This window comes from Tetrao urogallus (genome assembly GCF_951394365.1).
Source record: "Tetrao urogallus genome assembly, chromosome: 20".
Taxonomy (NCBI): Eukaryota; Metazoa; Chordata; class Aves; order Galliformes; family Phasianidae; genus Tetrao; species Tetrao urogallus.
Genome location: NC_136833.1, coordinates 2,923,561 through 2,940,535, shown reverse-complemented (window position 1 = coordinate 2,940,535; position 16,975 = coordinate 2,923,561). Strand labels below are relative to the sequence as shown.

General features: G+C 41.0%; 1 protein-coding gene across 1 annotated transcript in view; it reads left to right on the top strand.

Annotated features, from left to right (window-relative positions):
* GTF2I (general transcription factor IIi) overlaps positions 1-16,975 on the top strand; it is a gene marked incomplete at both ends in the record, with an annotated part of 45,256 nt that overhangs the window by 11,329 nt on the left and 16,952 nt on the right. The window contains 11 exons of the mRNA XM_079545041.1: positions 298-481; positions 664-692; positions 995-1,043; positions 1,730-1,773; positions 3,015-3,092; positions 6,728-6,787; positions 9,071-9,133; positions 10,341-10,442; positions 11,532-11,597; positions 14,436-14,619; positions 16,378-16,436. Coding sequence (XP_079401167.1) covers positions 298-481; positions 664-692; positions 995-1,043; positions 1,730-1,773; positions 3,015-3,092; positions 6,728-6,787; positions 9,071-9,133; positions 10,341-10,442; positions 11,532-11,597; positions 14,436-14,619; positions 16,378-16,436 — 918 coding nt within the window. The remainder of the gene's footprint in view (positions 1-297; positions 482-663; positions 693-994; positions 1,044-1,729; positions 1,774-3,014; positions 3,093-6,727; positions 6,788-9,070; positions 9,134-10,340; positions 10,443-11,531; positions 11,598-14,435; positions 14,620-16,377; positions 16,437-16,975) is intronic.

The window sequence follows — 16,975 nt, the reverse complement described above, 5'->3', positions numbered from 1 at the left end:
AGCTTATTTTGTACTGGCTGATTCTACAGCATGCACATATACTGGGTGTTTTTTTTTCCTATTTGTTTTGCAGCATTTAGTTTGAGACTGTGGTGCAGTATGGCCCCTTTGCTTTTAAGTAAGCATCTGTGCCTCAGTGGGTTCCACTGAATATTGGTGCATGAGGTGCTTGGTTTCCTGCAGGGGTTTGCATCTGTGCCTTGTTTTCTCTCCAGTCCTCTCTGAAGTAATGGGATTTATGAGGCACGCATCCTTTTGCTAGCTGCTGGTTTTGTGACAATCTCCTTTTGGCTTTAGGTAAAGCTTTAGGAAAGTCAACGGTGGTCCCAGTGCCGTATGAGAAGATTCAGAGAGACCAATCTGCTGTGGTGGTGCAGGGCCTGCCCGAGGGGCTTGCGTTCATGCATCCGGAAAATTACGATGTTTCAACCCTGAAGTGGATTTTGGAAAACAAGTCGGGGATCTCATTTATCATCAAAAGGTTAATTGCTCTCTAGTTTGCTCGTTTGTTCATTTTTGGAATTCAAATTCCACTTCTTAAATTGTTTCTGTTTCTATTAAACAGAAGTCTTGCCTTTTTAGTTTTGTACTACAAAGTCCATATTGATCTATTTTGCTAAAGCTATGGTTTGGTGTTTTTTTTTCCTCCTTATTTCCATACAGGCCTTTTCTAGAGCCGAAGAAAGAGTTAGGTAAGTTCCTGCTTGTTCAGACTTTCATTTAGGAATAAACTGGAATTTCAGTGTAAGCATCTCCTTTGTTTGGGTGAAAGGTTTGCTTAGCTTTGTTTCCCAACATTTCAACTTTTAAATCTGGAAAGACAGCAGTGGAAAGCATAGTTTGAAGCAATTTTATATTGGTGTTACTTGACAGTTTAATAATCCAATTCAATTAATCTCTCTTCTTCGTATCTTTGCATGTGCATGGGCTCTGTATACAAAATTTGAATTGAAGGGTGTTAAAGGAAATTCACATGACATCTTTTAACTTTCAGGAGCTCATGTGACAGATCCTTCACAATCAATTATACCTCCAGGTGGAAGGTGAGTTTAAAATAATGTAGGGTTTTTTGCATGTCTTTAAATATTTCATCTACTTCTGCTGCATGATTTGATGTCAGTGTCAACAGTGTGTTTTCATATGATTTCATATAATTTATCTTAATGGGCTTTTTCTGACCAGCTGACCTCTGAACAACTTCTTGATAGCATGGGATTATAAAGAGCACAGACAGTCTCTTTCTTTTGACCATTACTTGTGGAGAAACTATTACAAATTAAACAGCTGATGAAGTTTCCGTTGAGTCTAATTAGCCCAGTGAGTGTTGTTAATTCACAGTCTGTCTATCAGTGATAAGTTTGCCACGTCTTATGCTAAAGCAGCGACTGGGAACAGATGAAATGTTCTTCCCTTCCCCTTCCTTAATTAAAAAAACTTTATATATTTGTATATTTATTTGATTCTAAACTGAGAGCTTATATTTGGAATAAATAAAAAAACTGTTTAATGTGAAAGCAGGGAAACGTTCTGTGCTTCTGCTGAGTGCACTTCTCGTTGGAGAAGTTCACTTGGAGCGTTGTGCACATCCATCGAGTGCAGGGCTGGGAGATCCATCCCCATCCCCTCGAGGCTGATTTCACTAGACAGCTTGTAAACTATGAGGAGCTTTCCAGAAATAGGATTTTGGGGTTTTATAATGTCACTGTGTTCATTCTGTTTGTTTCTGTAGTTGCCTTCCTGTTCAAGTGAAAACGGAGCCTAGTGAGGATCCTGGTACGTTCAGAATTTTGTCCTTATTTGCCAAACAACTGCATCATCAGTTTCTGTTCAGAAGGCTGTATTGAAATGGTGATAGGAAGATCCAATAAAAACAGCATAAATCCACCCTGCGTGCGAGAGAGAAACTGCTTGTTAGTTAAAAATGGCCACTTTTCCATTGCAGTTTTTATCAAATTTTTTACCTTAGCCAGAGGTTTCTGCTTCTGGGTTTGTCATGTTTTGTAGCCTGAAATTATTTATTATCATTGGAAGTGAAAAAAGGGAAAGGCCCTCAGCTCTTCTTTTCATTCTTACTCAGCACTATTTTATCCCTAATGTGGAGATTGGGTCTTATCAGCTTATATAATAGCACTACCAGAATGTTGATAATGACATGGAAACAAATAGGAAAATGTTACATTTTGTTTAAAAATAAAAATAAAAAAAATCAATAGAATCATTCCCTGCAGCTGGGACAGGATGCTGCGAGGCACTGTGTTCCCTGTAGCAAAGCAGTGCTTAGGTGTATGCTTTGTGATTAACACAGCAATAATTGCAGGGAGACAACAGGTTTGTTTGGAGATGAGTTGTGCCTTCCTGCTTCCCTGGGTTGGGCTGTGCAGTTTGGTGTTTTGTAGAACTGTGTTTTGTTGTGGGGGAAGGAAGCCGTTCTTTGTAATTCTTCAGAAATCAGATGGTGTTTGCAGGGATGTTTGCTTTGTAGGGATGCATTTAGTGCTGGATCACCTCTGATGGGAGCCATATTGAGACATGAGAAACCTGCAACGTCACTGTGTCACTTGGTTACTGTTTTGTTTTTTTTTTTTCCCCTCAGCAATTGTTTAGTGCCTCAGCACTTGGAAATCAATTTGTTTTCTTTTCTTGTTTAGATACTAGCTAGAATATTAGGGGTTTTTTTGTTTGCTTGTTTTTGAGTTATTGACTCTTTTAGTTGTTAAGAACTTCATAGAATGGCATGGGGTGAAAAGGACCACAATGACCATCTAGTTTCAACCCCCTGCTGTGTGCAGGGTGGCCAACCAGCAGACCTGGTGGCCCAGAGCCACATCCATCCAGGGATGGGGCATCCACAGCCTCCTTGGGCAGCCTGTTCCAGTGCCTCACCACCCTCTGTGTGAAAAACTTCCTCCTAATACCCAACCTAAACCTCCCCTGTGTCAGTTTAAAACCATTCCCCCTTGTCCTATCTTGATTATCTTTAATCTACTTATTTGATTCTTTTATTGCTTCTACAGGAATTCCTTTGGAAATGTCAACAGTGACAGTGAAGGAAGAATCAGAGGATCCTGATTACTATCAGTACAATATTCAAGGTAGAAATAGCAACTTCTGCATCTGCTTATCTCCTCGCTGGGTTGGCTCCTGAAAGAGTTGCTCTCCCTCTACTCTCCTTCTGCCTACTTGTGGTTGTCAGACATAAAATTGCTTGCTGCTGTTATGATTACAGCATCTCCATGCTGGCTGCTGTTCAGTTGTACTTCACATCTTTTGTTATTCTTCAGAGTAATATTGGTAACGTATGAGTGTGTTTGGGACTTAACAGAGAAGCCTGTTTCTCCCTCTTCCTCTCCTCATTTTTTTTTTTCTTTTTTTCCTGCATGCAAAATGTTTCCATGGATGTTTTTAAGCAGGAAGCAAACCCTGATGATAGCAATGCTCAGAGCAGTGCTTGAATCTTTTCTTTAGTTTCAGCTGCATCAATCGCTTTCCTTGGAGGGAAAGACCAGTGCATGCCAAAACTGTTTTGAAAGTTAAGATTATATTCCTATAGACAAAGCATAGCAGCATCTGCGAGATCCATGACTGTGGCTCTGAATATATTTTGAAGTATTTCTCAGTTGTGTTTCATCTGTTCATATCTAATTAAAATACTGCAAGTTAATCTCAACCAGGAGCAAATAAAGAAATCCGTAAGAAAATTATGTTCTGTAGGTTGAAATGAGCAGTAAGAAGCCCTAATTACAAATGGCAATATAAAAAATATGAATAGATCCCTAAATGTATTATTTCAGCTTCTTTGCATTTGTCATTAGGATAGCAGTATAAAAAAAAAAAAACACAGGCAAGTTGCCATGCATCTCTGAAGGACAATAATATATTGAAGAGTGGGCTGCAAAGTAGCCCATCCTTCCATTTTGTAATAATATATTATTTAAGCAAGATTTTTGTTGGTGTTTCAACACAAAAATTCCTATTAGATTATTTCCTATATTAGATTATTTTCTAACCTGTTTTAATTGCTTAAAACGTACTAATAAGAGAATGTTGGTTCTATGATGCTGTAATGTACAAACGTCGTTCAGAATGAGCATAACCACATGGCAAACCAAAATGTCTCTACTCAGTGCAGAATTTGAAAGGTGAATTATCTGGGATTATGATCATCTTTTCTTTCTGCTTGTTCATTGCTTAGCCTCTGGGTCCGTGGGTTTACAGGCAGGATATAATGCAGTAATAACAGCTGCTTTTTTGGAGCTGTCATCTTTCTTTGCTTTTCAGCCCCTTGTGGCTTTCTGTTTCATGCAGAATAACCCCACAATGTCAGAATTTGGCCACTAGCCTGAAGTGCAATCCGTCCCTGTTTGAAAAGAGTCTGTACTGAAATCACTAAGAAAGCAGTAACTTGTTGTAATGCAAGCATGTTGGAATTAAAGAAAATCAATTTATACAGCATGCTTCCATAGTGAAGTCTAGGCAGTGTGGATTTTCTTAAGGAGTTTCTCTTGTCTTTCATTAGAGATCTCTAAATTTAAATCTTATGGATGGAAGGTAATGTGCACCTTTTTCAGATAAACAGATGCTCCAGTAACAACTCTCCTTTCCTCCACTCCCAGCGTAGTAAACTTGTATTTAAGGGGAGGCTACACTTGAGTCTACTGGGAGGAAGGATGATGTGCTGTGAGCCGAAGAGATTTTACCTGTCACAGTGTGTTACCTTCCCCTGAAGTCAAGGAGCTTCCCCTTCGTTTCTTTGAGTGGCTATCACCAAGGTTCAAGCCAAAGGTTGTACAAAATACACAAAGCTATAAATTCAACAGGAACAGGAGGAGAGCCAAGAGGAGAGCCTTAGAGAAGTACAGTTCTACCAAGGTGTGTTTTGAGAGATGAGATCAGTCTATGCAGGCGTTTCCTTTTGTGTAGGCAGACTGCAGAAAAAAGGAAAATGGCTGGGATCTCACTAAGAATATCCTACAGCAAAAGCTGGGTTTATTGATTTATGAGAAGAAATAACTTATATGTTACAGAACAGCAACATGCCTGGGGCTTCCTGGAGAGATGATTTACTGCTGGAATTTCACAGTTATTGTTTTTCTGAGTATTTGTTTTCTCTCACATGTCTGTAATGCTGACCAGGAGTCTGCATGCCTTGGTGGCACACACAACTCTCCAGTTAATCCAAGGGGGGAGAAATTAGAATTGGAGATGGACGTTCTTTTCATCCCTTATTATCTCCTAATCTGCTGCGGCATTTGGATCTTGCCATGAATTAACTCCTGAATTACTGAATGTAGGAAGGTGGTGCTCGAAGTACAAAGCAAGAAGATAAGGAAATAGAACTTTTTAACCTTCAAAAACTTCCCCAAGTGTTTTGATAGGGCATTAGGGGCAGTTTTCCTTCAGTGGGCAGTGGCAATATGGAAGGTTATTGGTTACTTTTTCCTCTATCCCGGACAAATGTGAAGATCAGTGCAGTGTTAAATGCTTTGGCTGACACTGGAGACAACCTATTTGAAAGGAAGGTGCTGATTTGACTGATGACTAAATAAGGTAAAGGACAGTAAAACTGCAGGACTAAATAAAATCGTGAGTTCCAAAAATCATATAGGTACCTAACATTGCTGTAGGCATCTAATCTATGAGCACCACTTTTGTAAGGCTCTTAGGATAGGAAATGTTAGTTAACATGCTGTTTCTTGGTTTAGTGTCCTTGAAACAAGAACATCCTTGTGCCTATGCCTACCTTGTGTTCAGGAGTGTTGGCCAGTAACAAACCTGGACACTGAGCCAGAAGGCTGCAAACAAGGTGCAGGCTGTCTCAAAGATCTTTCTTGGAAGGAATGAGGTTGGAAAGCTATTGGTGCCAGAAGGAGAACAGCTCTGAAGCAGTGAACAAAACAGAATTGGGCTGTATGTATTTTAGTTTTTTCAGTTTACACAGAAGCAGAAATATGTTAAAGGAATTACTCAGGGGTACGTACCATCTTCTGTCCTCTTTAACAGCATAGAATGAAACATGGCCTGTATAGAATTGAGTCTTGCTAATTACCAGGCACTTCCTGAAAGAAGCATGTTTCGCCCAATGAAACTTACAGGTTTGAGTCTTCTGTTACCATTGATGCCTTGAAGTTTAAACAAAGAGAACTAGAAGCAGAAGGAAATGGCTGCAAGCAGCTGTCCTGTGAGTGAATGGGTTCTTCAGCTCTTAGACTGGTCTCCACATGAACTTGGCTATATAAATCTGGGGAAAGTAGGACTTGACACATAGGCACTAACTTGAAAATTCCACAGAATATGTAGAGAAAAGAGAGTGGTGAGGTGCTGGAACAGCTGCCCAGAGAGGCTGTGGATGCCCTGACCCTGGAGGTGTTCAAGGCCAGGTTGGATGGGGCCCAGGGCAGCCTGGGCTGGTATTAAATGTGGAGGTTGGTGGCCCTGCATGTAGCAGGGGGTTGGAGATTCATTATCCTTGAGGTCCCTTCCAACCTGGACCGTTCTATGAAAATACCATCTTGCTTCCTGGTGCCTTCCATTAGTCCCTCAAATTTTGCTCAAGTGAATGAGAGAAGGCATAGAAGTGTTCATAGTTCACAGCTGAATTCAACTTTGCAGAAAGTCTGAAGTGAGCACGTGGTGCCTAAAGTTGGGTTATTTGTCAGCTTTCTCTGTGGAGTGGGAAGATGAGTGTATGGTGAGACTCAACTGAAAAAACGTTCTCTTTGTTCCCAAGGAGGCCCTTCTGAAACATCAGAGATGGATGAAAGAATTGCTCTGGCCAAAAGTTACACAGGTAGGTCTGTATATAGATATACATTTAATTTAGCTGGGTGTGATGTGAACAGCACACAGAACAAAGTATACAGAAAGCATATCCTTAGGGGAAGCAGTTCCTTACTGAATCTCAAGAACATCTGAGATGAATTGATTCATAAATTGCATTTCTTTCAGCTTTTTCTTGTTTATTAAAAATACCATTCTGCCCATTTGCAGACATTAGGAAAAGCTCATCCACATTTCAAGCAGTGGGTTTCTTTATAAGGTCAGAGTGCTGTCATCAGGTTTCAAGGTTCAGAGACTGAACCTTCGTTATGGTGTTCATGTGAACGTTATCGTTCTGAATGAACTTATGGCTTATGAAAATCCTTGCTTTGAATATTCGATGTCCAAAAGTTACTTTTTTGTGTTATGAGATGTTTGTCTAAAGGCAGCCACTAGGATTCCAGTTGCAGTGACAGAGCACGTGTGGAAATAACAGTAGAAGGTGTTTTGCATGAAAGCAAAGTAATTGGATTTTTCTTTTTACAGAAATACTTGAAAAGTTGGCATCTTAATTAAAGTTGTACATTTTCTCCAAGTATTCTTTCTACATGGTTGCCTTTTTATATTTATTTATTTTTTATTATTATTATTATTAATCCCCCAAACCAGGGTGCTCTGTGGCTAACTGTTGTGATGGGAGTTGCCATGCTTCTAATTAATGAATTATAATTGTAAGGTGCCTATCGCCCAACATTCTAAACTCCTGCCTCTCAAACCTAAGCTGTAAGCATTTTTTGGATGTTAAGACCAAGTTATGCTAGCAGCAGTATTCAGTCTTCCCAGTCTCATAATTTCATGCTTTGAAGATGCATATCACCACACTTAAAGGTGCCGTTACATGAAATTTAACAGCATTTCTCTTGATACAGGAGAATGAAGTTCTCTGCTCTCGTGCTGGCTGCACAGCTAGCACTGCTTATTTGAAAGGGAAGTCTAGGCACTGTATTTTCCAAAGCATAGTGCTGTGAGCCCTTGGTGCCTGATTATAGGGAGTGATAGCCAATGGCTGAGAATCTGACTTTGCTTTATTTTTGCCTGTGTAGCATTTCATTGCTATAGATGCTGTGTGTGGCACTTTGTGTCAGAGTGGAGTTTTCTTACATTCTTTTCCTGAATGAGGGAGAGACAAAACTTCGACGTGCATGGAATGGCCCAGGTTAGCTATAGCTGCCAAGTGCTTGTTAGTTTTAGTAGGACTGGGTGAGTATGGAGCACAGCACTGTTGAAATTCAGTAATCAGAAAGTCAAGGTTAAACTGAATGGCAGTGCCAGAGAGTGACAACATTAAGAACTGTAAGGGATGCTGCTGCTTAGCACCTGTGTTTATTTACCTTGTTACCTGATACAAGGATATAAGATCAAAGAAATACCTCACCATGATCTTACTGTGTTGGGGAAAAAAAGCAACCACAAGCCTTTAGTGTTTATGCCTGATGATACGTTTGGCATAATTTGTGTCATCCAGATAAGGTATCTCAGTATTGCTGGACCTCTACCACACATGGCATTGTATGGAAAGGAGAGAAGGGTCCCTCCAACAAAGTGATGTGGGGTGATAGAGCTTGCAGAAACCTGAGCTAAGATAGTCCTCAAAGTGTGCAAATAGTGTTGCTCTGCCAGAAGAGTTAATGTTTTCCCTCATGCACAGCTGTGAGTGGTTACTGAGATGACTGACATTGCTTTTTTAGAATTTTCTAGGAATTAAATTCAAATTGCTTTCTGCTAGCAGGTGCTGATGGGCCTAATCCTGTTTATTGTATTGGTACAGGCTGCCCCTACACAAGCATTTTCATTTTCACTGTTGGCCTTTGGAACCTGTTGTGGGAAACCATCGTAGTGCAACAGCTCTGAATCTGTGTAAATGATAAAGAAATGCATCATCTGGAGGGCTACACAGGCTTTGTTTATGTTTTTGGTAATCCTTGATAGCTAAGAGAAAAATATTTATGATTCTATTAATCCTATTAAGCCAAGAGTAAGGAATTTCCTCCTGTCATTAATGCCAGCCCTCTGTGCTGCTGTACATGTGATTTACCATGTATAATCCCTGCCTAGAGTTGCTTAAAGGCTTATGGTAAGAAAGCTTTGCTCCTTTTTTTTTTTTTTTTTTTGTTGCATGCTGTGAATGTGAAACATTTCAGTGAGCCAGGGAGCTTCTTGACAGGTGTCAGTTAAAGCAGAAAATCGTTGAGTGCTTGGTTAAAAGTGTTTGTGTCCAAACAGAAGTTCAGAAGTTGTTTTTTCTCCCCTTCAGATTCCTCCCAGCATCCTCCTTCAGAAACACGTGAGGATCCCGAGGTCGAGGTCACCCTGGAAGGTAAGTTATCCAGTTCCTGTGTTTCTGTCTGTAGGGCTTCTAGGTCAGTATGTAATACTGTACTTCCTAATGTGTGATAATATATTTCCTAAAGCAACTGGGCTTGTTCAGAGAAGAGAAGGCTGTGGGTAAATGTCATTGCAACCTTCCAGTACTTAAAGGAGTTCACAAACAGGAAGGAAAGCAACTTTGTACGTGGCAGATAGAGATAGGAAGAGGGAATGGCTTTAAAGTAAAAGAGGAGAGGCTTAGGTTAGATGTTAGGGGGAAATTCTTATACTCAGAGGGTGGTGAGGCCCTGGCACTGCTGCCCATTGAAGTGTGGGTGCCCCATCACTGGAGATGCAGGCTGATCTGGTGGGGGGGGGGGGGGGGGGGGGCAACCAGCCCATGGCATTGGGTGGACCTGGGTGGGCTGTGAGGTCCCTGTCAGCCCAACCATGCTGTGATTCTATGGTTCTAACTAAACTATATGCACGCTGACCTGGGCGTGTGCTATTCTACATGTGAAATTAACTTCTCTGTCTGCTTTAACCATTTTCTCATTCAAATACTGCAAGTGTTGGTGACTGGAGTTTTCCAACAACTTGTGAGTTTGTAGAGAAGCCAGTGCTGTGGGGTGGGAGCTGACTGGCTGAGTAACACCTTGCTTAAAAAAGACCTCAGGGTCGCAGATGTCTGCATCCACTTGTATGTTTTTTGGCTAGGATAGACCTTCTGTTTAATGAATTTCACCAAAGTTCATCAGTTTTGCATTGATTTTAAATTGACTTTTGCACCTTTGAGGTCTTCAGTATTGAACTTAAGCATTATTTGTCAGTGCTTATTGGTGGAAGGGTACTTTTAGTTGGATACAAAATCTAGTCTGTATGTGCACAATTCATTTGCTGTTTCTTTTGCTGTCACATAGTCATTGTGTGATCATGAGATGACCAGCTGTTTCAGAGCACAGTATTGTTTTCCTTAGGAAATGTAAAGAAGCTTTGACTTTTTTTTTCCTGTGTTCTGCTTTGTGCCAATGTTCTCACACAAAATTCCCACACACGCCAGCAGCTTTCTAGAATTACTCAAGTAATTTATTGCAAAATGTGAAGCTCTCATAAAGCATGGATCAATATTTGTATTAAGGGTTGAAATTCAAACAGTTCCAACATTGCACATCAGTTCTCTGGATAGAAAAGCTGTGATATTTTCATGTTTCTTTCAGATGATGAAGACTACTTGCCCCCTAACAAGAGATCTAAGAACACTGAGACAGCACCTGAAGCTGCCAGTACTGGGAAAAGAAAAGCGAGAGAGTTCAATTTTGGTAAGAAAAAAAATTCAAGATTTATTTCCCTCTGATTTGTTTCATAAAGAGGTATTAGGCAGTTTCACAGTGCTGGAGTAAGGCATGCCAGTGCTTGGTCAGTTTTTTTTGTTGGTTGACTTACTGTGCAAGAAAATCAGACTGAATGTGCTACTGAACTGAAGGATGACAAGCATTAGATCAGGAATGTGTCCAGATGGTCTTCCTTGATATGCACTGTGAGCTGTAAAGGCAACCAGCAAATCTGTTGTGCTGAGTAGCATGTTCTCATCCTCACAGATGCACAAACTGTTGTCTCAGGACTGTCCATGTGTTCAGCAGCTCTATGCAGTGAAACAGGGTTTTCCCTTCAGCCCAATAAATTCTGACTTGTATCTTCCTGACTCTTACGGTAGAGTTGCTGTTAATCCACTGTCCTGCAGTTCAACAGAAAATGCTGTTGTGTGCTCTCTGTCATGAGCAGAAAATAAGATGTTAATGTGTTGGCGTTTAATCCAATTTTCCAGGGAATACACAGTTGGAATTGGATAAATTCTGTCTTGCAACTTGCATCTTCCTTCAGAAGTAGGATTTATGAGGAGGTCTTGCAAAATCAGGACTTGGGGAAGTGTTGGATTAAGGAAGAGGAAGACGTAGTGCTTCCTGATCCATGTAGTTGTATGGATTAACACCAAAACAAGTTCACATGCTCACTGTCAGCTTCATCAAGCTGTTCAGGCCCTGGGTTCAGACAGCTACCAACGGCAGCTGCAAACTGACTTTTCACCTAATGGTGGTCAGAGCTGCTGACTAAGGCATCAAAGAAAAGTTTGGGACTTGGTTTAGCGTGGGTTTTGTCCTTTTTTGTTTTTTTTTTTCTTTAAAAAACAAACAAACAAAAACTTGATTTAAGATCTACACAAGTTTGGGAAGCAATCTTAAACATTTTATTCTTTCGGATTTTATCCATATATTTTGAGGTTTAGTATTGCCAGAATCTGTATGTAGATGAGCAATAAAAGCACGCTGCATGTTTCTGTTAGTGGTAACAGGTCTTACAAGAGATTCTCGTTTTTGTCTGCAGTCTGACTTGTCCTCTTTTCTTTGCAGATAAATGGAACGCACGAATTACAGACTTGAGAAGGCAAGTTGAAGAACTGTTTGAGAAAAAATATGGTATGTGTCACATTCCTCTTAAAACAACTGCTTCTGTTCCTTTGGCAGTGGAAATCACAGCATTTTCGTATATGTGTTGTTGGTGGCTCTGAAGCAGACTAGCACCAAAGAGTAAAATGTTACTAGAGGGCTTAAAACAGTGGGCATTAGCCTTTTTGATGAGAGAAGTTTGGCACTGGAGTGCAGAGCATAGCTCCAGTATGCTAATGTTCTGGGCACCTGTATTTGAAAGACTCAGTGTTTTTTGGTAATTAAACAGAATCTTTAAGTAGAATAACCTTAGAGAATGCCTTTGGGGATTGCTTACCATTGATTGTTACTTTCTGATCATGATTCGCTTGCAGTGAAGCATATCCTGGGGAAAAAAAGAAGCACGTGTTGGACTTTGGAATGGTTTTGGGTGTTGTACATAGGCATCATTGTGTCCACGTATCACCAAGTAAGACAGCAGCAGTACAAATTTCAAAATACCCAGTGGTGCTTTTGCCATCAAAAGTGGAAGTGTTCTCTGAGTGGAGCTTGTGGTCTGTCAGAGTTGTTGCATGTTTCAGGCGTGACCATCAGCTGACACTTGAACAGCCCATTGGAGGCAGCTCACACTGAATGAAAACAGCTCAAGGTGTTTTGTTGCTTCTGTTTGTTGCTTTTGCTGCAGGAATTCTGTGCATTGCTTTAAATTTCATGTTGGTGTTTGCACCAGTGTAAAGATCTCCTGTGGAGTCTGCTGGGAGAGCTATTCCTGACTTTCTGTCTAAGGTCTTGGTATTAAGCCATCGCCTTTTCCCCTGTAGATGACAGTCCATTGATTCGTGAACCAATTCCATACCAGGTTCCATTTCTTTCTATCTGCATCTTATTTACTTAAATGAGTTATGGATGTTCAGAATTCTTTTCAGATTTGTTGGCTTTTGGAGTTCTAAAGCATTCTAGCAATGTCAGCTGCTGTCAAACATTACTACTGACTTGTCTGAAAATGTATTTATTTTGGTGTTTAGGTGTAGAATGAATAAAAATACTTTTTATAGTATAAATACAAGAGTGTCTCACAAATATAGGCTAAATTGAAACTTGTATTCAATGGGATTTCTTTGCAAAAGCTTGCAAATCTAAGGAGCCTCTCTGCAGACTGCGTTACTGATTGCCTTGGTTGATTGAAGAGTATTTGCTGAAACATTTGTTGATTGAAGTGAAATAAGGACTCCTGCTTAAAAAGGACAAATAATTAAAAAGACAAAACCTCCTCAGCTGTAGCTATTTAAAGAAGTTTTTGTACCTTTGAAGGAATGATCTAGATTTTAGTGCTTTCCTTGCTTTTTTTCCCCCCCATGGCCAACTGTTACTCACGAATGTTGCTTTCCAGCTGCAACTCATCTCTGGGTTTGTTATGCTCCTTACAACTCACCACAACAGCCTCCAGGGCTGCAGGTTTTGTTTGAATTTCTTAGAAAAGGTACATAACTGCAGTAAGAAGCTGCTTCAGTGAGGGGCTGGGATGATACACAGCAGTTCATTTGGTGGTTGTCCCACGTCTCCTCTGACAGTCGTGTTTGGGTAGGTTTTCTTTGGTCTGTGTGTCCATCTCTTTGCAGAACTACATTCTGGCTGTAGTTTTGGCCATCTTATTATTAGCAGTTGGAGCCAACTGTGGTCGAAACACAACTCTTCATGATTTTCTGGAACTTATGTATTTCATGCTCATCAGAATTTAAGACCAAAATGCAGGCAGTTTTCTCAAAGCTTCCCCTTTTGTGCCGTAAACAAACCTGAATTCATCATTTGTAAGTGGTAGAAAGGGTATGTTATCCATATGCCTTTAAAAACTAGATTGTTTTATTGCATGTAAGAACTTTGGAGTTCATGTGAACTCTTGCAAATATGCTGTCTGTTTCCCATTGCTTGAAAAAGTGCCTTCAGTAGTTCCGTGCTGCAAGCACAAACATAACTGCATGCAACAAGTTGCATTATCAAAGAGGGCACCTCTTTGATCTGTTAATATTTTTCTCCTCACGTAATTTCTAACATCTGATGTCCATAGCAAAACAACAGGATGTTCCAAACTATTTGCAGACCAATCAGATGCTGGTAGGGAATTCTTGTTGTGTGATCTGCAAAATTAAGGTTCCATTGTGAGTAAAAAGAGATTAGAGCTCTTGGTATTTGCAAACTGTCATGTCTTTTTCTTAAAACATGTGGCAGTGTGGTACCTGGACAGGGTACCTTGGAGGGGGAATGGCTGTTACAAGGGATAGTGATAGGATAAGGGGGAATGGTTTTAAACTGAGACAGGGGAGGTTTAGGTTGGATATTAGAAGGAAGGTTTTTACACAGAGGGTGGTGAGGCACTGGAACAGGCTGCCCAAGGAGGCTGTGGATGCCCCATCCCTGCAGGCATTCAAGGCCAGGCTGGATGTGGCTCTGGGCAGCCTGGGCTGCTGGTTGGTGACCTGCACACAGCAGGGGGTTGGATGTGGATGAGCACTGTGCTCCTTTTCAGCCCAGGCCATTCTATGATGCTGTGATGGTAGGTGTATCAATGTGATCTGGTCCTTGTAACTTTAAGAGATACACTGAGGTTATTTTCCAGTGCTATGAGAATCCATTGTGTTTTTTCACTGGCTTCAAAGGTTTCATTAGCAGGGCAAAACTTTTCTGGGTGATGTTAGAAGTATACTATTAAGTTCTGTAGTGATTTCTTGCATTTCTAAAGTACACCAGAGCTTTAATAAGAACAGACCCCCTCCTCCCCAGCAAGACATGACTAACTTTTATAAACCCATAGCAGCAGAGCAGCAGAGCCGCAAGCTGGTCTAATTATTTCATTCTCTTTCTCTCTTAAAGCTCAGGCCATAAAAGCAAAGGGCCCCGTGTCCGTCCCGTACGCCCTGTTCCAGTCCCACGTGGAAGACCTGTATGTGGAAGGCCTGCCGGAGGGCATTCCCTTCAGACGGCCGTCCACGTACGGCATTCCTCGTCTGGAGAGGATTCTCGTAGCGAAGGAGCGGATCCGCTTTGTGATTAAAAAGTAAGGAATCCTGTGGGTTTTGTCCCTGCTTTATACTTTCTTTTCTTTTTTCTTGTTTCAGTCCACGCTGCTTCATGTCATCTTCGCGCGTTTCCATGCTGATTTCTGCTGAGGCGTTGCTTTGCAGTATTGATGAGTAGTTTTTATTTCAAGCTTGCTGAGATGAGAAATTCAGCTTAGCAGATCAGCAGAACACCACAGCGGTGGCTTAGGTCTGGATGGATCTCTTAAATCTTAAAGGCTTTTTTGTCATGGGCAGATCACTTTGTAATACTTTAGTCTCAGCAGCTGTAGGATGCACTGCAAGCCACTGACTTAGGCACATTTAATGCTCTCTGAAGATCCTGGCCTGAGTTTCAGTTTCAGACAGTGCTTTTATTTTTCTCTTGCTGCAATGGTGTAAAGGTCTGTATCTGTAGATAGCATCTCCCAGGACAGGTTTGAGACTTCTTAAGAAGCAGTCACTGTCCTAGGACTTAGTTGTGTGTGTGTGTGTGTGTGTGTGTGTGTGTGTGCGCATACAGTGTCCTTGATGTTATCATGAAGTACATCTGGTAGCATACATGAAGACAGACCTTACATGTACATGGGAACTGTTTGAGGGCCCAGGTGCCTTCCTTCTCACCCTGGCAGGATATCATCTGTCTCTGAGTCTCACATCTTAACTCTGTGGCATCTTCTGGGCTCCTTTCTCTTTTTCTTATTTCTTGCCTCAGTGTCTTTTCTAGGAGAACCCTGATGTGACTTGCTACAAAGGCAGGTGGGATTTTGGGGTGCCTGAACCTAATGTGAATTCAGGATATGCTGGGAGAGACTGCAGTGCCACGCGTGCCACTTTGGTAGACCGATGTGCAGATTTGATAGTGCCTGGCTATTTGCTTTTTGTCACTTATTGCTTCACTTCAGACATGCAATGTTTCACGCCAGAGATGGGTATTGATGGCATTGTACTGGTGTGCAGGGCTGTAGGGCCTAATCCAGGAGCTTTTGAAGTGGGTAGGGATGTGCTGATTGCAGTGGTCAGGCTCAGGATCAGTGGAAGTGGCAGCCTTTGCCTCTGTGCATGCCACCTTTGAAAGGTTTTATGTTTTGTTTCTGTCACCCCAGCCTTGCAGGTGAAAAGAGGGAGAGCCATAGCTCTGCTTCTTGTCTCACTTAAAATCAGCCACTGTGCAGATATTTTAATATTAATACAGTACAGGAGCCAGCTCTGGTCAGATTTCTGTTAGTGGGTAACAGTAACTCATTGACACTGCTTATCAGTCTTGCAGTGTATGGTAACCAGAGCAGCACAACTCTGTGAGAAATGCCATAGTTAAAAAAATGTGGTGTTCTGGTATGGATAAAAGCAGCTGTGATTGTCCAACAGAAATGTCTGCTGTAAATATTTGTTTTTAAAGGTTAACTTTTCAGTTTTCTTCTTTGTCTCTGATGATAGTTTTGCCTGGTAAGTGCATCTTAGACCTCAGAGATGATTTCAATCTCTGATACTATGAAATGTTATGGCTGTTATGGTGGATATGAGTGTCAGGAATGAGAAATATTTTTGTCAGGAGAGTTTCACCCAGCTCTGATCATATTTCAGTGTTAATTGGAATGTAATATTATGAATCTTAATATCTCTTTACTGTTTTTGATCCTTCAGTGGTGACTTCTATTTGCTAGATGTATCTGCTAGAGAGGCTGTAACTAAGGGCTGTAACTTCTGGTTTACCCCAGTTTGTATCACTTTTGAAGCGTGGATCTTAAATCTTCTAGGCACGAGCTTTTGAATTCAACTCAAGAAGATGCACCAGTGGACAAACCAGCTGCAGGAGGTGGGTCTTCAGATGTGCAGGTTGATTGCCATATGGTTTCCTCCTTGTCTGTTGGTCTTAGCGATGCCTACCACCAGCTTTTACTGCAATAATTGCAAATAATTCTTCTTGTTCTGGATTATCTTTAGCTTCAGAGTGATAGCAGTTGACCAATAAAGTCTTCAGAACCTGCAAGTAGTTTGGAAATCTAGCAATTTTTCCCTCTGCATTTATTCTTTATTCATATGCATGACACTATTCTAAGCAATCAAATTCAAATCATTTGATGTAATTTACTGGGGGTTGGAGCTGGTTGATCTTTGAGGCCCCTCCCAACGCAAGCCATTCTATGATTCTAAGAGGTATTGTACACAAACAGTAGAGAAATAGATTCAGGAAGCTCACCATGAGTACACAACTAGGAGCAGAATGATACCTCATCTGTTGTGAAAGCTTGCTTGTGGATGTTCGGTGCTTAAGGAAAACCTGAAAACAAGTTATTTGTGCGCATGGCTTTAAGGTGATGGGGAAAAAACACCAAAACAAACAACTGATCCCAC